Source organism: Enoplosus armatus, chromosome 21, assembly GCF_043641665.1.
Source record: "Enoplosus armatus isolate fEnoArm2 chromosome 21, fEnoArm2.hap1, whole genome shotgun sequence".
In the NCBI taxonomy this organism is placed as follows: Eukaryota; Metazoa; Chordata; class Actinopteri; order Centrarchiformes; family Enoplosidae; genus Enoplosus; species Enoplosus armatus.
Genome location: NC_092200.1, coordinates 17,880,539 through 17,899,047, shown reverse-complemented (window position 1 = coordinate 17,899,047; position 18,509 = coordinate 17,880,539). Strand labels below are relative to the sequence as shown.

The following is an 18,509-nucleotide window of genomic DNA, read 5'->3' as shown; positions in this document are numbered from 1 at the left end:
GGCTGCAGGAGATCTAGGCATCCTGCTTCCGTAGTTCTCAGGTATGGCTTACTGAGGCACTTTAATCATTAATATTATTAGTTACAACTGTGCTTCACTTGCAAAGGACAGTTTAAATATACCCCCCCTCAACCTGAAACCGACACCCGCGTGGTGCTCTTGCTCATTTCTGAAACAAAAGAAAGTTAAAACACAAGCGAGGGTTTTAGTCCATTTTATTTCATGTTCAACAATCACTTCACTAATTAACAAGGAATCACAATAAACACTTTTTTTTCTCTAAAGCGAAAAATAAAATTCAAATTAATGGAAAAAAAAAACAAACAAAAAAAAAAAAAACCCCAAACAAAACAAAACAAAACAAAACAAAACAATAAAACCACAAACAAACAAACAAAAAAACCACAAGGAGGTTCTGCAAACGACATAATAGGTCTTCCTAACACATCCCACTGTTGTTGTTTTTCAGCGACCCAGCAGGTGTTTATTAGCTAGCGTTACACTTGTGGCGGGAGATGAAAGCGCTACAATGCTTCCTTGGATAGATTACTGACTGAGGAGCGTTTCTTACACAAACCAAACCCCCCCGAAAAACTAGAGTTAAGTCTCCTTCACCTTAAACGGGGACGTGTTAGGGGATGAGCGACAGGTTGCTGCTCTTTTCTGAGCGCCAGAAGTGGCGGCCGATGCTCTGTTTTGACGCAGCGCTCTCCAATTGACAGCCCTATACATGGACCTCTGCGCTTAGAAATCCCCCCCCCCCCCCCCCGCGTCACGAGTTTCATTCAGCTTCGCTCTTTTATCATATGTGTAATTGTACAAATGAATTAAAAAAAAAGAAAAAAAAGAAGAAAAGCAATCAAGCTCTATGTTGCCAGTTTGACATTTCCAAATCAAGCAGCTGTCGGGGTGCTTGGATAAAATCTGATTTTTAAGATACTTTCTAAGTGTTGTATTGGGTTTAAATCTTGTTGTGCACCCCCCCTCAACCATTAAGAGCCTAACAACCCACGAGGCTACAGGAACACAACGATAAATACATATACAAAAGTGTTGCGTCTTTAGTACAACATATCTCAAAAGACATTCTTTCACTTCAGTGGCCCCTTTCTAATGAGAGAGGCAGACCTTTTCAATTTGTCATCCTAATAATCAGAATAATAGTCATGATAAAACACCCCCCCCCCTCCCCTCCCATGCTGTTGCTGTGCTGTGCTGTCTTCTGTTCTCTTTTTTTTTTGTAGGGCCTTAAAGAGTGCATCAACAGCAAAATATCAATACACAACCGTGTGCAATTTCATAAGTAGTGGCAAATAAAAGCAAAAGCTAAAACGAGGTTAGCCAGGCGGCAGCTTGTGGCACCGACAAAGCCGTTTCTTCAACTATTGGGTTCGCTCACTCGACCCTCAACCAAGCAGAAAAGCATCCCAGCGTCTGCATGTGAAACATATGGAAGTAATTCCTGCTCAATTTTTGGAAAAAAAAAAGAAAAACTTACATTAAGCTTAAAGGGATTCTAATGTAAAACAAAAACAAACAAAAAAAAAGTCATGGCTGACGTGTGTCGTGATTAAAAAGTACGAGGATAAACGAGGGCACTGCGATTCGGTGTATTGCTCATTCATAATGACGTCGTTCAGGGAGGGGGTGCATTGTTGATCGAATGCCACCGGCCCATCACAGCGAGCCCTCTTTCATACATTAAAGCATTAAGGTGCAATTAAGTTCCGTCGAAGCTACTTCACAAATCATTGCCGAAGCGACAAATTTGAACAGAAACACTCGGGGGGGGGGGGGGGGTGCGGGGGTGCGTTGTGACTCAATACGAACTTGTGACAACATCACTTCAGCTCTTCGGTGAACGCGCGTCTTATTTCCAACGTTTGGCTTCTTCGCGGGAACATTTGGAAGAGACGCAGCGTGTCCTGTGTTGCTGGAGGTTGCTAGGCTCTGAGGAGAGAACTTTCAGAATTCCTCGAAGCTAAGGTTCGCGCTCGAGATATTTTTATGGGAACAATGGGTCACGTCAGATGGCTGCCGCTCGTAGTGACGAAAGCCGCGGAGAGTTAACCCCCCCCGGACTCTGCAGGGCATTTTTACCGTCATTGGGGTCATCGTTCTGCCGCTCGCATTAACTTACTTAACAGCTGCAAAAAAATGTTGACAACTTTGAGTCATACTGCACATAGGCTTTCAGCTCTGGGGCGTGACATTATGTAATCTGGCCATGCATTACAAAGGCAGGTGGAGGTGGTGGTGGTGGTGGTGGTGATGGAGGAGCCGAATACATTTCTGCAGAGAGAAGACGATAAAGCCACATCGTGTGAGCACGGCGCGTTCTAAGAGATGTTTTTGCATATTTTTTTTTTTTTTATCAACCACCGAACCGACATGCTGCCGTGACCCTCAGAGAGAAACGCCTGAAACGTGACCCACGACCGGGGGGGGGGGGGGGGGACAGCTTGATTTACAGAACTCCCTTTAAACAGCTCTGAGCAGCTTTTCGGGTAAGAAGGCGAGACGCACAGCTCCTTTTGACTTGAGACGTTTCCTGCCTGCGGCCCTCGGACACCTTCCTCATCTCCCTCTGGACTGCAAGCTCGGTTCGAGCTTCGCTACGCTCTGGCAAAACCCCCCCCCGTTGCATTTTTACACTTCCTTTTTCACCCTTGCAGCAACGGCTCCTTATTCACTTTCTCCCTCCTACATCATCTCCTTCCTCGCTGTGTGTGTGTCTTGCTTTACAAAAAAACAACCTGTGCGTGTTTCCAAGATTTTTCTGGGTTTTTTCTGCTATTTGGGGGGGGAAAAAAAGACCTGTATTGTACCACTGAATAAATAAATAAAACCTTTTGTTTTAAAAATCAAGAAACTGGGAAGGACGAAAGAAAGAAACGCGCGGAAAGACAGAAATAAGATCCGAACAGAACACCGAAGCTCGTTTTTACACAAATGTTGTCACTCAAACACGTCATCACAAAACACAGAGAATAAAGAGTTAAACGGTTCAAACAGCCTACTTGTTGTCTAGCTTTTGTTTTGTTTGTCAGCTTGTTTACGGTAAAGAGACGGTGAAGAGAGAGGAAGCGATGCAGCACGTGGAGGAGGACGATGATGAAGTACTATGGTGTTACTGAAGCAGAAGAGGTACGCGGGTTATTGGGAACGAACAGCCCCGAAAGTCACAAGGAAAAGTGAAGCTATGTGTGAGTCTGAGAGGGTTTTCCGCGCTACTCAGCGGACACATGAAGTTTGTTTGGGGTGGGGTGGTGGGGGGGCGGTCAGAGTCCGCCTCCAGGCCGTGGGTAAAGAGGATCCAAGTGAAACCCGATGATTCCAAGTCAGCCAGCTTGGAGAAGGCGCGACCAAAATATGTGAGGAGGAAAAAAAAAAAAAAAAAGCTGTCCCCTCGTTTCCCTCCACATTAGATTCCCACCAGGAAGGCCCACACTCTACAGTCACTTCAGCCGAGTACGGGGTTAGGGATGGCGACGAGGGCGCACGGTGATGACCTCAGATGTGTGAGAAGCGGTGTGATGACATGAAGTTGATACTGAGCGGCTGAACTATTGGGAGGACTCAAACATTTGTAATGACAGATTGAAGATAAAAAGGGGTTTGATAGGGGTGGGGGGGGGGCTGCTGTTGTCCCCCACGGGGGGGGGGGGCACAGCCTGCAGAAGCCAACGATTCGTGAGGGAGAAACTGCGAGGAGTCGGGTGGTGGTTTCGGTGTAGAGAGTGGGAGGAGTGTGTGGGTGAAGGTATTGTTGTTGTCCTGGGGGGGCGGAGGTGGTGGTGGTGGGGGGGGGCTGTCCAGGTGATGATTTTCGGCGCCGTGGTCCATGCGAGAGCGAGCATTCTCGCGGAAGTTGAGCTTCAAATACTCAATCTGCAGCAGAAAGGTTGGAAAGAAAGGGATAGAGAAGACGGGAGATAGGAGAAGATGGAAAGGGAGGGAGGGGGGGGGGGGGGGGGGGTAGGAGGTGACGTTTTCAGGGGGGATTGAGATGAGGAGGGCAGAGGGACAGCAGAATTAGATGCCTGCAAGATAAGAAGTCAAAAGACAGTGGTGTGATCAGGTGCTTCGGACCGCAGACAACATGAACAAACAGAGATGCAGATTTAGATTTCAGTCGCAAAGGTTCACGATGAACAGTTTGCTCTCGTCTTTCGCTTCTTTTGTGGCGTGACGTGACGTACACCAGACTGATTTGCCGTCATTTACAAGCATATTTAGAAGAACATTACGATCTGTAATCTGGAGCTCCAAAAGTTGAAACCCCTGAAGTCCCCACCGCCGCTAACCCTAACCCTAAACTGACTACCCACATTCAAATGAATGAGAGGACTGGCGTTTTTCTGCTGCAACGCCGGATTTGGCCTGAATGCAGCCTTAGAAATAAAGCACCTTTAAGGAGAAAGATAAACTCCCGCACCCTGTTAGTACGTCTATAACACAGTCTGCTTTGTTTCAGACGCATCAGGATACTACTGGGCATCATCCTCTTTTCCCTGTGCATCTCCTCCTCCCTGTGCATCTCCTGTGTTTGCTACGGGGGAATCAAAACCCTGCACCGACAGCAGATGAGGCACGCACACACACACACACACACACACACACACACGCACACACACGCACACACACACAGACTTACTTGTCTCTGGGATGCGCGAGTCCCCCAGAGTCTGGGGGTCCTCACTATCACAGGGAGCCCTCTCCTTCAGCCCGTTCTCCTGGGCGGCAAGGCTCCCCGCCTGCCCTGGCTCGGAGCCTGGGGCTGGGGCTGCGGTGCCACCCGCGGGGGTCCCATTCCCCTCTGTTGTCTCCTGGGCGCCCTCGGCCTAGAAACACAGAAGGAACGTGGCACCCAGTGCATACTAATACTTGTTGGCACAGGTGGTTTGGTCTTTTCATAGAATTTGTAAATAAACACACGGGGTCACCCTTCGGTTGGAGACTCGTGATGGTGAGACATCGCGAGACAGGATGAGGTGCCTTGTGTCTTTAAGCCTACACACTTCTATTGTTGCTATTGTACGCATGGCACACTACAGTCTGCAGAATAACTGGTTGTGCTGTTTCAAAGCCCTACAAATCATTTTTAAAAATAGACTTCAGTCTAAGCCCCCCCCCCCCCCCCACACCACCGCCCCACCCCAGACAGGTTATTAATATGTGAATGCTATTTTTATCTGTCCTTATGATCATGCGTCTTCACCGAGCATCGGAGGGTGCAGAGGAAAACAGTGTGTGAAGGACGGGACGTTACTTTTTGAAATGTTTGATATTTTGGTATTTTAGAACTCTACGACCGCGCCCTAATATTCTGAATTAAATGTGACTTAGCTTAGCTTATGCTGTTGCTATCATGTCAACACCCTTTCTCTCTATTCTCTAGACAATTTCACAACAGAAGAACAAAAAGTTGAGAAGAAGGGGGAGCCGCACTGCAGGTGTATGTTTGGCAGGTGATTTAGGACAGGCTGCCATTGATCACCAGTGATCCTGCCTTAAAGCATTAGATATGCCCTTATCTTAACTACTGCGTTGGACATTGGACATCGACGCCCAGTGAGGACGCCCTCTATTCTCTGAGCTCGTCAAACTCTTGCCCTCTTCCCGAAACCTTGGACGACCCGATTCATCTCCCGCTGTGACTGTGGCTGGCTGGCGAGGTGACCAAAGGGCGTCCTAACGTTATGGCGATCTCACCTTGACGTTTCCTCCACCAGGTGAATGGCTCACGTTGTCCATGGAGCCCACCTTGGACTGAGCCTTTTCCCTGAAGCTCACCTTGTGGGACTCAATTTTCACGTCGCCGCCACCTGCGGGGTCACGGATCGTGAGTCAGTCTGGTGGTCATGCACGCACACCTGCTTGCGTATTCATGAGCATGCGCAAAACAGACCCAGCGACTGCATGGCCTTCTTTACTGTACACGTCAAGTCAAGAATGAGCTGATCTTGTGTTCATATATATTATTACAGATGTTGTTGGTGGAGATGAGCATGACTTTTGACACCGTTGAGAATGCTACAAACCTTTCATGGCCTTTCAATTAGATATTGTTAGTCACATGCAATGGTCAAACCAAAATTATAATTCAATAATATTGCCTGCTGTAGCTTGAAAATGTAGCATATATTATGGATCCACCAAATACAAACGCACATATACTCAATTGCCGATTTATAGTTCCACCCAGCTAAAACGAACACAGTCCAATCCAACAGCCCTGCAATACACTCCAAAGTATTTCTAACATTTAGTCTGACCTCACCGATATAACCGCATCTCTCTAGAACATTGCAGCCCTCGTGGCGGGAGGATTTACCGCAGGACTGCTGTATCAGACTGCATCAGTTCGCCCGGTAAACTGCCAACTCTGAGCGCCATGCGTTACAAAACAAAGTGATGGAACGGCATTTCCTCCCAGCTCACCGGGCTTGTGCTTGATGTTGTCCTTGGAGCCGCACTTTGACGTCACCTTACTCAGGTCCACCTTCTTGTTGAGTATCTGCACCTGTCAAATGTCACACGTATCATGAGTATTTTTAAACATTCTACGGGGGGGATATGGGTCCCTTGATAATGCTTTTTAAGGCCTATTTCTTCTTCGGTCCCATTTACACCTTGATTTACCACCGTCGGTACAAGTCAAGTGGCGGAGCACAAACTGTCCTCCATATTGTGGCGATTATGCAGTGGAAAAAAAAAACAACAACAACAAGACGAATTCAGAACGCAACTTCAGGATCATGCTGCTTCCGTTACAATTATCAAAACTGGAGTCCAGCCTATCACTTTTGAAGTGAACACGCGTCGTAAATGTAGTTTATGTCGTAAAGTCACTTTAGACATGTGCTGTAAAGATGGCAGGATCACCCCCCCCCCACCCCCCATTACAGACAGTGTAAAAAGGCCAGACACCAAAGGAAGAAAGCTCAGCATACAGCATCATCTCAGGGAACCAGAAATCCCGGATTTAATTCTGTGCTGCGGTGCTGTTCTGGTGTCGGCTTTGCCTGACTTTATTATTTGTTTAGTAAAGTTAGTGACGGGGCAGGACAACACAGGAAGAGTTTAAGGAAGCAAGGGACTGTGAAGCGGGTTCTGGGGTAGGGGCTGGTACATCAGACTTGCTTGCATGCTGTCCAATAAATCCCTTGAGTTCCAAAGGTCCAACCGAGAGCAGCACTAAGAGTTGGTGGCCATAAGTACTGTAGCTTGACTTGACCTTTTTTTTTTTTAAAGGCTGACACCTTTCATATCCTGTACAACGAGGACTCTCTTTTTATTTAATTAGTTTCCAATTTTAGGAGCAAACAGCTCTGTTGTTCCGTCACCGAGTCAAATTTGTCTGACTAATTGGCTGATGCATATGAGCTCCGGTCGTGGGCCGGGGGGTACTTACATTCCCTCCACCAGGAACATGCTTCATATTATCCTTGGAGCCCAAGCGTGAAGTGACATGGCTGAAGTCCACCTTTTTGGAGACTATCTGAACCTACATGGACACAGCATAGCAGCAAGAGGGGAGAGGAGAGCAGAGGAGGGGGGGGGGGGGGGGGGGGGACACGAGAGGAAGTGAGAGGAAAGGGAGATGAGAAGAGAGCATAAGAGAGGGACAGGAGGGAGAAAAAGACAGGAGGATAACAAAGAGAAGAGAGTAGAGGAGAAGTCATCACAGGTGGGGTTAGAAAGGAAGGGACAGAGGGACGCAGCAAGGTTCACCTGGGCACAATCGAACATGGCTCCAACGATTAACTTAACTATCTAAGGTGCGCTTGATGTCAACTGCTGGGCAGTTCAGATGAAATGGTAAATCCTGCTTGTGCTGCCACTTGAATCGGTGGCAGACAACAAAAAGTGACTGGAAAGTGTTCGACCGCTGATTTCACCCAAGTCTGGAGAAAAGAAAAGCAGCAGCCACTGAAAGCCACACACACACACACACACACACAAAAAAAAAAATCTATTTCATAGAACACACGCATGCAGCACAACATAAACATGTTATCAACACAGATTGACAACTGACAGGAAACCCGGGATTAATACTGCGAGGACCTTACAAACCCAACCTGGCACAGAGAACATTTCGGATCCCGAGTTGGCTGTCAATAATTGCCTCCCCCGTTGACGAACGCTGCCGGTTGTGTTTGAGAGTGTGTTTGATGGGAATGCACCACTGCCGGGGGACTGTAGTGGCGGGCCAGTGCCTTTTGTACCAGCATCATACATTTGTTATATGGAGTGCAGACTTAGCAGTAGGAGTTACTTTGGTAACGGGCCAAAAAACCAGCTGACTAACGGAGGCTGGTAGCGAGTTGAGGCGATAAAAATGTCAAGTTTGTCCGGAACTACTGTTTATCTCTATGGATCACATTGATGCTGAATTGACAAGAAGACTGTCGACATACGACGTGCTTCATCTTGTGTTTAAAAAGTCGTTTCAAAGTCTTCTAGGCATCGGACAGACTGAGCAGGTGGATGCCCCCGGACACCTTTGGCGTGCTGTCACTGCTGTGCCTGGAGCAGACGATCATATGAGGAAATCCGTGCCTATCTGACGTCAGCTTCGGCCCTCAGCGGTGTGATTTATTAGAAACAAACAAAAACAATACGAGAGGTGGTGAAAAGAAAATAGCAACATGTGTACGGACAGAAAAGAGCAGTGGGAGGTGAGAGTATGTGGTGATGGTGGGGGAGGATGGAGAGGGAACTCACTTTGCCCTGGCTCGTTTCTTTGGAGGCGACGCCCCTGCTCTGAGAGGCAGATGACACCTGGGGAGACAAGCCCACCCCGGGTCAACAACAACAACAACAACAACAACAACATGGAGGAAGAGGAGACGTGCAAAAGAATTGCGTATGAGAGGTAGAGAGAGAATGGGAGAAGTCAAGAGAAAAAGTTCGGAGACAAGAGGAGAGGATGAGAGAGTCAGGGATGCAGGGAGGAAAAGAAGAACGAGAGGACGTGAAGGAAGAGAGGGTAGCTTATAAAAGTGGGAGATGGAGAGGGAGGTGAAATAGGGAGGAATAAGGAAAAAGAAGAGGGGCGACGATTTGACAAAAGAGACGGAACTTAAAAGGAAGATTCCGGTTGATTCCGGTCTACAGAATGCAGTGACCTCACCGCGAAGAAGTCCAAACGGGCAAAGGCAAAGCTCGGTTACCATTTCAGCGAAGCAGGCTCCAAGATTTTGGTCATTTGGTTAATTGCAAACTTGTTAGGGAATTTGTACCACTAGAGTACTAAGACGAGTCCTGCATTATGACAGGGTACATACACACTGTAGTTTGGATAATCTCGTGAGTGTGTTTTACTATACATACTCTAGTTATTATTTCAAGAGAACAACTGAGGAAAAAAAAAGTTGAGGAACTACAGGAAGCCAGTGTCACGTGTTAAGCAGGCCTTGCGGCAACATTGCCCTGTTAATTGAGTGGCGGCCAGTGTCAAAACATACACGAGTTGAAAGCAGCAGCGGATGAAAACGCAGTGGGGCCTACCTTCCCTCCTCCAGGCTGGTGCTTCATGTTGTCCGTAGAGCTGATCTTTGAGCGGGCGTTACGGATGTTGGGGGCCGGTGCTGTGCCTGGGCGAGCTGTGGTCCTGGAGGTGGTGGTGGTGGTGGTGGTGGTCGTGGTTAAGGAAGCGGCCCGGGAGGCGCGGGGCACCGGGGGCCTCTTCTCCGGCACTGTGCCGGCGGTGGAGGACGGTGTGGCCGGTTTGGCTGCAGCGGTTCGGGTGCGTGAGGCAGCAGCGGTGGAAGCAGAGCTGCGGGTGGTGGTGGTGGTCTTGGGCTTGGTAGGGTCGGCTGGGGGGAGAGTTTTACAGTGTTATTTATTGCAAAACTAAATCAGGAGACCGGGATAAAATGTTTCCATGTAACTTTGTTTCTGTCTCACTCTTGATGAGCAGATCGATACCACTCTCATGTCTGTGCGTTACGTATGAAGCTGGAGCTAGGAGGCGATTAGCTTAGCTTAGCATAAAGACTGGAAACAGCTGACCTGCCTTTCTTGAGAGTTCCAAAACGCATCATGAATACATACAAAACCCCTTAAAGCAGACTAATTCACACGATGTATCTTCTTTGTTGAACCAGTAAACAAAAAGAAACATAAAGACAACAATTTGTGGGTCAACGTCGCCATTTTTACATTTCCGTTCATGGACAGTTGGTGTCGACAGGCGTATTTTGGAAGTTTGGACAGAGCCAGGCTAGCAGTTTCCCCCTGTTTCCAGTCTTTCTGCTAAGCTAAGCTAAGCTAATCAACTCTTGGCTCCAGCTACACACTTAATACACATTGGTATGGATCCTCTCATCTACTTCTTGGTGTTTCAACATGAACTATTCCCTTAACATCTCTAAGATGCATTCTATGCATCCGGTCCGGCTGAACACAGAGAGGACAGGATATCAAGTCAAAGCAAATACGCAATTTGAGTTCGGCGATGCGCGTTCCAGAAAAGAAAGTAAACGAAAACAAAGAAATGGTAGTAAAGCGGGGCCGGAAAGCAGGCCCGAGAGAGACGCAAAAGAAGGACAACAAGGCATGAAGGGAGCGTCTCCTTTTCATCCACATACACTGCAACACCAGCCTTTCTGTCATTAAGAGCTCTTACCTGTTGAATGTAAATCTAAGTATGTCAGTATCTATTTATAGCTGACTGAGGAAAACCCCCCCCCCCCCAGTGACACATTTGCTTTCTTTTTTTTGGAATAAAGTTTGAACACAAGTGAATGAATATATTCATGCAGCGAAATCAACAGACAACAATTAAATGTCCAGGAATTGCTTCTGTTGTTGTGTTGCTTGTTTTGTAAGTGGTCACAAATATGGTAAATCACTGGGGTGGGGGGGGTTCAAAGTGAAGATTTTGAATGCCTGGGGGTCACTCATGAAGTAATTCCTTCCCCCGCATGCTAAGCCACTGAGGCAGTGCAGCGTTTGCATCAAATTACGATCTGTAACTGACACACGTTTTTTTTTTTCTTCTTCTTCTTCGTCTGAGTGCTGAGGCACGGTGAGCCGCCTGTTGTCAACCCTCCCTGAAAGTCGACCTGATACCTCCTGCTCCTGTTAAGACGTGGTTTAATTGAGGAAATCCTCCGGCCCGCCTCCGTGTTTCTAAAGAGTCACTTGACTTGCCGTGTGAACCCCGGCAGATTAGACAACCCGAGGCTTCATCAGCAGGAGCTGCAAAAACTCCTGTCAACAGCGATGGGACAGTAATCCACAGACTGCTGTGGTGCTGGTTTTTTAACTCTCTCCAGGGCCTTTCAGCAATAAAGCCCCCCCCCCCCTCTCATTGTCATGGTCGGACAGTGTGTGGAGCGGTGTCACACTCCTGCTGACGGCTCTCCTGTTGCCAAAATGTTAACTAATCCGCCGACAGGAGGAGTAAAGCTGTAGAGAGGGAGGGGAAGGGGGGGGGGGCAAAACTGAGGAAAGGATTACAGAAGAGAGGAAGGAGTGAAGAAGAAAGAGGACAGAAATGTATGCAGAGAGCAAAAAGCACAGTGGGGGGGAGAGAGAGAGAGAGAGAGAGAGCTGCACTGCAAAGTCTGCAAATAATGGCACCGGTTGGTTAGAGTTGTCGACGAAGGGATTTCATTAAATACTAAATACTAGCCGCTATATTGCACACTGTGTATCGTATCGTAGCAATGTGATCATGCACGATCGAGCACGGGGGGTAGAGCCGGGTAGAGCAGGTTGGCGGTTCGATCCCCGGCTCCACGTGTCGAAGTGTCCTTGAGCAAGACACTGAACCCCCAGCTCGCTCGCCATCGGTGTGTGCAAATGTGTGTGTGTGTGTGTGTGTGTGTGCGAGCGGGTGAATACGACCGATCTGTAAAAAGCTTTGGGAACCGTTTGAAGTGTCCATTTGCCATATTTGGATCATACATTTACAACTCCCCTTTGTCCAGATTAATATTTCGCAGCAAATAGTCATTAAAAAAACGAACGGAATCTGCACATTTCGCGCCCTTTGTAATGCAATGAGCACTTTCCACCGGATGATCATTTCGCATTATTCAACGTGTCATTTTGCATAGATTTGCCATATTACACCCTGTCCAAAAACATCCTTATTATTGATGACACTGATGTCAACTTTACTGCCTGGCCCTAATGTACATTCACAGATCTTACGAAGATCATCCTGTGCATTAACCTGCCTTACACAGTTTAGTACACCCTTTAAATAGTCTGATCCTTCACAGTCTGATAAAACATAAAAAAATAGATTTATGACAGCACAGCCTGATTCCCCCCCCTGCAGGGCCTAATGACACCATTTAACATACATGTGTCACATGACATGTTGCATTTTTTGGTCTCCAAATTCAATTTTCACTGTTTTTATTTGACTCCTATTCCTTATGTGCCTCAATGACAAATTGCAGACAGAGGCCGAGAGAGTGTGTCTGTTTCTGTTCCGCAGTGCAGGGAGGGCTGTAAATACCTGCGGACGTCTTCAGAGCGCCGGGCTTCTTTTCCTCTCCTGGTTTGCTGTCTGTCTTGGAGGCTGAAACGCAGATGCGGACTGCAATGTTAACAATACTCAAGTCATTTGTAACATTACTACTGCAATCCATCAGAAAAGATACTAAATAAAGCACAAGTGCATTCGGTTGAGTGCACTTGTTTTACAGTGTGTGTGTGTGTGTGTGTTCATGTGTGTGACCATGTCTGCCGTACACAGAGGCTTTTTGGCTGCAGTGGTAGTAGAGGTGCGGGTGGACGCCATCGTGCGCACTGATGAAGCAGTGTTACTGGCTGCTACGACGGCAGTTCCATTTTTGGTGGCAGCGGTGGAGCCTGCGTGATTTGAGGTGGCAGTGCTGGCCTTTGGCACAGAGGGGCACTTCTCTGTGGTTGTCTGAGGAGGGGGGGGGGGGGGGGGGGTGGATAATAAAGACACGGGAGACATCAGGGTGAGGAAACATTGTCAGCAGCAGTAAATGCTACAAACCTATAGAAAACCATCATCACCAAATCAAATGCTGTTAGGGCTAGTGTGTGTCATAATACAACCCCCGTATGTGAGAAATTCCTGTGCCTGTAACGTGCAGAGTCCAAGGCGCTCCTTGACGATTGCACATTTCATGAAGCAACGTAACCCCCACCCCCCCACCCATAACCCCTCGGATGATGCCACGCTCCACATACAGCTGAGCCATCCTGTAACAAGCTGGCCGCTCTGAACTGAGTCACCCCGCGCCCCCGGGGCGCCGAGAGGCTAAACAGAACCTGTTCATTTAGCTGCGGTGCCACACTGGTTGCAGTTAAACTGGCCACTGAATGAGGCTGACGAAAGGCTGAGAGCGCAGAGCGCGAAGGAGGGGAATAAAGTCATCAAGAACTCAAGGGGACTTCATAACAAAAATGTCCAGTTTTAGAGGTTTGACAGTAATATGTTAATCCACTGATCTGAGAAGGTTTTGTATATTTCTTGAAAATGTTGACAAATGTTTTTTTTTTTTGTCATTTTAAGATCATGGAAGCTCCGATAATAGCATAAGGGGGTACATTTTTACACATCTGGGTATCACTGTCTAATAACACATTTTTAAGGGTTCTTAAATTGTAATACCTTTATTAATGGACGGCGATGCCCTTAAAGTCACACGATATGACTGAAAGCTCCAGAACAGCTACTAAATGGACCTTTCCCCCTGAAGTGTGGACTATGCGAGGCTAATCATTTACTAACACTTAATAGTTCATCAGTTCCAAGCCATTAATAGGAACGACATTTGGCTTGTGTTTAATAGAAAATGTGAAACTCACTTTGTAATGTTTGCTGTCTCAAGTTTGTAAAAGTGACCGGAGGTATTTTTCAAAACCTGGCAACGCAAGACGTGTAGCTTATAACTGCTCTATAAAGTATTAATAAATCATAAATGAATTGGTGATACGATTAATAAAACCATTAGTTACAACTTATAAACCAATTGCAAAGGATGCTTTATTAGGAAGTGCTGCCCATTTCTGTATGAGGACTGTCAGCACATTGAAAAAAGGATAAAATAGCCAAAGCAACGTCTGTGGGTGTGTCGTTCATTATAGAATGATGGGTGTGTTGTCCCGCAGCCTTTGACGGACGTCCTGACAGGTGACACTTACCTTGGGTTTGACGTCACGCGCAGTGACGGTTGAGGATGCAGGACGACTACTAGAAGCGGTGGAGGGCCGCTTTGGACCAGCAGCGGCTGTGGATGGCGCCTTGGCTGTGGGTGTTTTTTTGTCTGAGGTGGAGGTGGTGGTGGAAGGTGTGGCGCGCTTAGTAGGTGCTGTGGCCGAACCACCAGCAGCTGCAGGACTCGGCCGCATTTTGGCCGCGGCACTCGGCTTGATCGCGCCAGCAGCGGGCTGCGGCGCAGGCAGGGGGGGGGAGGGGGGTGGGGCCGAGGCGTACGTGAGCGATGGAGGGCAAAATGAGGAAGGAAAGCAAAGGAAAGAAAAAAAATAATAATAATAAGGAAAATGCATGGTAACAGCAGGGGACGTGAAGCAGCATTATAATCACGAATGGTCAAATAAAAATGGAGCGAAATAATAATTAGCATCGGGCCTGCTGTTTAAATGTTAACACAAGGTCGCGACTTTAAAAGGTGCTTTTGCGCAGTATGCGCAAAGAAAGCAGCAGCGGAAACTTCAGCAGGAAGGATGCTGAGTCGCTTTATCCGTCATCTAAACTCACCCTCGACATTCAACATGTTCGGCACAGCTCCGGCAGATCGTGCCAAATGTGTCCGGCCATATTCCCTCCATCGAGGTGGTGCCTGAGGTCCGTTTCCACTTTCCTTTTAACCAGTCCGTCAATTAGTCGTGCGGCCTCGCGTGTGAAACGCAAATGACCACAAGTACGAGAACGCGAGACATAGCAGCCATCTTTTTAACCACATGTAGTCTGTCCTCTGTTTCTGCAGGTCTTTCTGCCTCCAAGCTGTGGAGAAGGACCTAGGATTGAACACCTTAACACAGCCATCATTAGTCTTATTATTATTATTATTATTGCTGTTGTTATCGTTGTCAATATTAATTGCCACTACCATTACTTTGACTTGAATTTATGACGCAGTGTGTGTGTGTGTGTGTGTGTGTGTGTGTGTGTGTGTGTCTCATCTAGAAGATTTTTTCCTGCACATGCAACATTACACCTTTCACTATTACATATATTATATACTATTTTTTTTTTAACTCAACACTTACTATTACTTAAACCTTTTTCTGTCTAAACTAAATATAAATACAAATTAATGTATTATTAATGTCTGCAACTCCTCCTAATCATATTTTTTAAAAGTTAAGATGTGATCAATGCTTTACAGCGGTAATAATATATCTTAATTGGTTATTATTTCCCACCTAACTTGCCCATCGCTGCCACGCGAGTAACCGATGGAGGATTCTGCATATAAAGAAACGGCGAACGACCTCAGACAGCACCCTGGTGAAGGCAAAACAGATCCGCAAGTCTCGAGGCGTGTTACATTTCGATGCTCCGGTGAAGCTCGCGCCAGTCCGCGCCCTCGCCAGCGTGCCCCTTCTTACAATTAGATGTGAACCTCACCTTGCCACACTACTTGCGATAATAAAGAACGCACCTTGGTTTCCACGTCTCATATTATAAACTTGGTGATGTAGGTTTTAGTCTGATGTGACACGTAGACTGTATATAAAGGTGGACGACATGACAGCTCCCTGATTGCTCCCCCCCCCCCCGCCGGTGGGTGGCTGCAGTACAGGTCATAAGCCCGCCCCCTCCATGTTAGCGGATGGGACATTTTGGCTTCATTTTTTGTCAGTGGGAGGAAGTGGAGACACATCGTCCATCTTTATGTACAGTCTATGCTTGTTGTCAGTCTAGATTCTGGAGGATCCTATCAGCACAATATAAGGAGAAACGTCACATACAATAAATCCTACCTTCTTGTCAGTACTTGCCAGGTCTCTGCTCGGTGGGGCACTGCCTCCATTAGTTGCAGGTTTCCCTTTTTTGGCCTTTTCTCCTCCGTCCGCCTTTGCAGCCTTGTTCTTCCTGTCGTCCTTTTTCTCCGCGAGCTTTTTGTCGGCCTGCGCTTTGTCCCGCTTCCCTTCCTTTTCACTTTTCTGCGCTGGTTTCTCAGCGGCCCTCTCAGGCGGTTTCTCCGCCTCGCCCTCTTTCTCCGCCTTCTCGGCTTCGCCTGCCTTTTCTTTCTTGGCTTCTCCCACCCCGGCCGCCGCGCTCGCCTCCGGGTCAGCCTTCTTCTCCGGCTCGTCACGACCGGCGTCAAGCTTGACGGGCGTCGGCTGTTTCTCTGGGGTCTTCTCCGCTTCGTCCACGCGCTGCTCTTTGCCCTCCTTCATCTCTGCTTTCTCTAGCTTCTCTGGGCTTTTGCTCTCTGTTTTTTCCCCAACGGTAGACTTTTCATTGTTGTCCACTTTCTCCACGTTCTCCGTTTTCTCCACTTTGCTCTGTGCTTTTTCTGTCATCTCCACTTTTTCTACTTTCTCTGTCTTGTCCACTTTATCTGTCTTCACCAATTCATCTGGTGATTCTTCTACCTTGTTAATTGCATCCTCTTTTCCTGCCTTCTGCTGCATTGACTCCACTTTCTCTGTCTCTTTTTCTTTCCCCTTTTCTGTCTCCTTCTTTTCTTCCACCTTTTCCGCCTGTTTCTCTGTAACCTTCACTTTGTCTGTCTCTTTCTCCTCTTTAACCTTTACTGCCTCTTTTTCCTCTTTCGCCTTTTCTGCTGCCTCTTTCTCCTCTTTCGCCTTTTCTGCTGCCTCTTTCTCCTCCTCTTTTTGTGTCTCTTTCGGTTTTTCCTTCTCCGTCTCGTTCTCCATCTTGGCCGGAGTCTCACTGCTTGCGTATTCAACCTTCACGCTCTTCTGCTCGGCTTTATCCAGGGGGTCAAACAGGTCCACCTTCTTTACATTGTCCTCCGGCTTCTCCTCCTTCTTCCCCGTCTTCTCCATTGTGTCTGGTTTCACTGGAAAGTAAGGTGATTTTAATTAGAAATCACGCCAGTGTGTTGAACACTGCACCTGAGCTTCAGTATTTTGCTCACGCTGTTTATAGCACACAAAATACTGCTAATTTCAATGTCAGCTGATTGTAGCCCAAGTATGTCATGTGTAACTGTATTATGTAGGAAAACAGCCAAAAATCTAGGGTGGAGTCAGCTGAAATGGGCCGTCGTGTAAAATGGGCCAGATAAGGTTGGAGCATCACAATAACTGATCTTGCATTGTTGCTACGACACTAGTTGACATGCACAAACAGTTTTGATTTGTCTGAAGTTGCTAAGGTGGGCGGGACAGAGTGTTACATGAAGCAGTCAAGTAGATTTTAGCTTAACCAGCTAGCTAAAATGGGCCAAAACATACCCGGTATTTAGGATCTGGAGTAAAGACACAAATGTAATCGATCTCCTTTTTTTGGCCGAGCTCTTTGATTTTACAAAAAAGAAAAATCCACGACAGTCACTTCAAATAGAGGCTCTGGCTCTTCGACCCCTGGGCAAATGCCTGACAGGCCCATTTGGTAATCCATCCACGACTCGGATTGTCAACAACAAACCCAAAAGGGCGGGTGAGGTCATATTTAAATCAAGCTCACCCTGCTAACTGCTTGTGCACCTGGGAGGCGATACAGGTACCTGCAGCTCTGCATCATGTATGCTGAAACTGTGTACTGGGTGTTTCACCATGCAGTACCGGTCCGGTAGCTTGGAGGCAGCTTGAAGGCAGGTATGACTATTTTATCCGTTAAAAAAAAAAAAAAAAAGACCCAGTAGAGACAAAACATTCAACTGGGTGTCTGGGTGAAAACAGCCTGAACGGAAATTAACTTCATCCGACCACACAAACGGAGACACAATGGGAAGAAAATAGCGATGCTGTAAACATCTCGTTGTGTCCTGCATCTTCCCCTCCTCTTGTCTCCCCTCTCCTCTTCACCCCACTCCATCGTCACGATCCCCAGGACCTCGGACTATCACTATGTTTCCATACTTTCAAATTTCTTCTTAGGACGTGCAAACAAAATCCATTTCTGGAACATATGTCAAGACAAACTGCGCCTGAAATCAATGCAAAGAACGTTTTTGTCTTATTCTAAGGGTTCTCTGGATGCATACTGGCATCAACACAGTCGAGTAAGAGAATGTCAAGGTGTACAATGATGATTTCAGACCTGGATCACTGATGCGAATAAAGACTAAATACTATGAATCTGGGTGATGTTGCTGCCCCGCTAAACCACGATATCATGCGATATAAACAAGCCAAAAGAAGACATTTCTCTCGCGTTGACTCACTGAATGAAACACGTGCGTCATCCGACCTCAGAGGGGCGATGACCTAACAACGGAGCTACTCACTGTAGCTGTGTCCTCAGATGTCCACGTTTTTTTTTAAAACACAACAGATGCGGTTCTGTCAGAGAAACGGTGTATCCTGTGCAGCCTTCACAATCCACAATCGGCAATCCA

At 47.2% G+C, this 18,509-nt stretch overlaps 1 protein-coding gene across 1 annotated transcript in view; it reads right to left on the bottom strand.

Annotated features, from left to right (window-relative positions):
- Nucleotides 1–3,817: 3,817 nt before the first annotated feature.
- Nucleotides 3,818–18,509, bottom strand: part of LOC139304315 (microtubule-associated protein 4) — a 67,958-nt gene continuing 53,266 nt past the window's right edge. The window contains exons 7-17 of the mRNA XM_070928236.1: nt 15,958–17,006; nt 14,152–14,397; nt 12,724–12,904; nt 12,488–12,550; nt 9,520–9,827; nt 8,734–8,790; nt 7,418–7,510; nt 6,445–6,526; nt 5,716–5,828; nt 4,658–4,844; nt 3,818–3,891 (exon numbers count right to left, since the gene is read on the bottom strand). Of these exons, the coding sequence (XP_070784337.1) occupies nt 3,887–3,891; nt 4,658–4,844; nt 5,716–5,828; nt 6,445–6,526; nt 7,418–7,510; nt 8,734–8,790; nt 9,520–9,827; nt 12,488–12,550; nt 12,724–12,904; nt 14,152–14,397; nt 15,958–17,006 (2,384 nt within the window). The 3' untranslated portion in view covers nt 3,818–3,886. The remainder of the gene's footprint in view (nt 3,892–4,657; nt 4,845–5,715; nt 5,829–6,444; nt 6,527–7,417; nt 7,511–8,733; nt 8,791–9,519; nt 9,828–12,487; nt 12,551–12,723; nt 12,905–14,151; nt 14,398–15,957; nt 17,007–18,509) is intronic.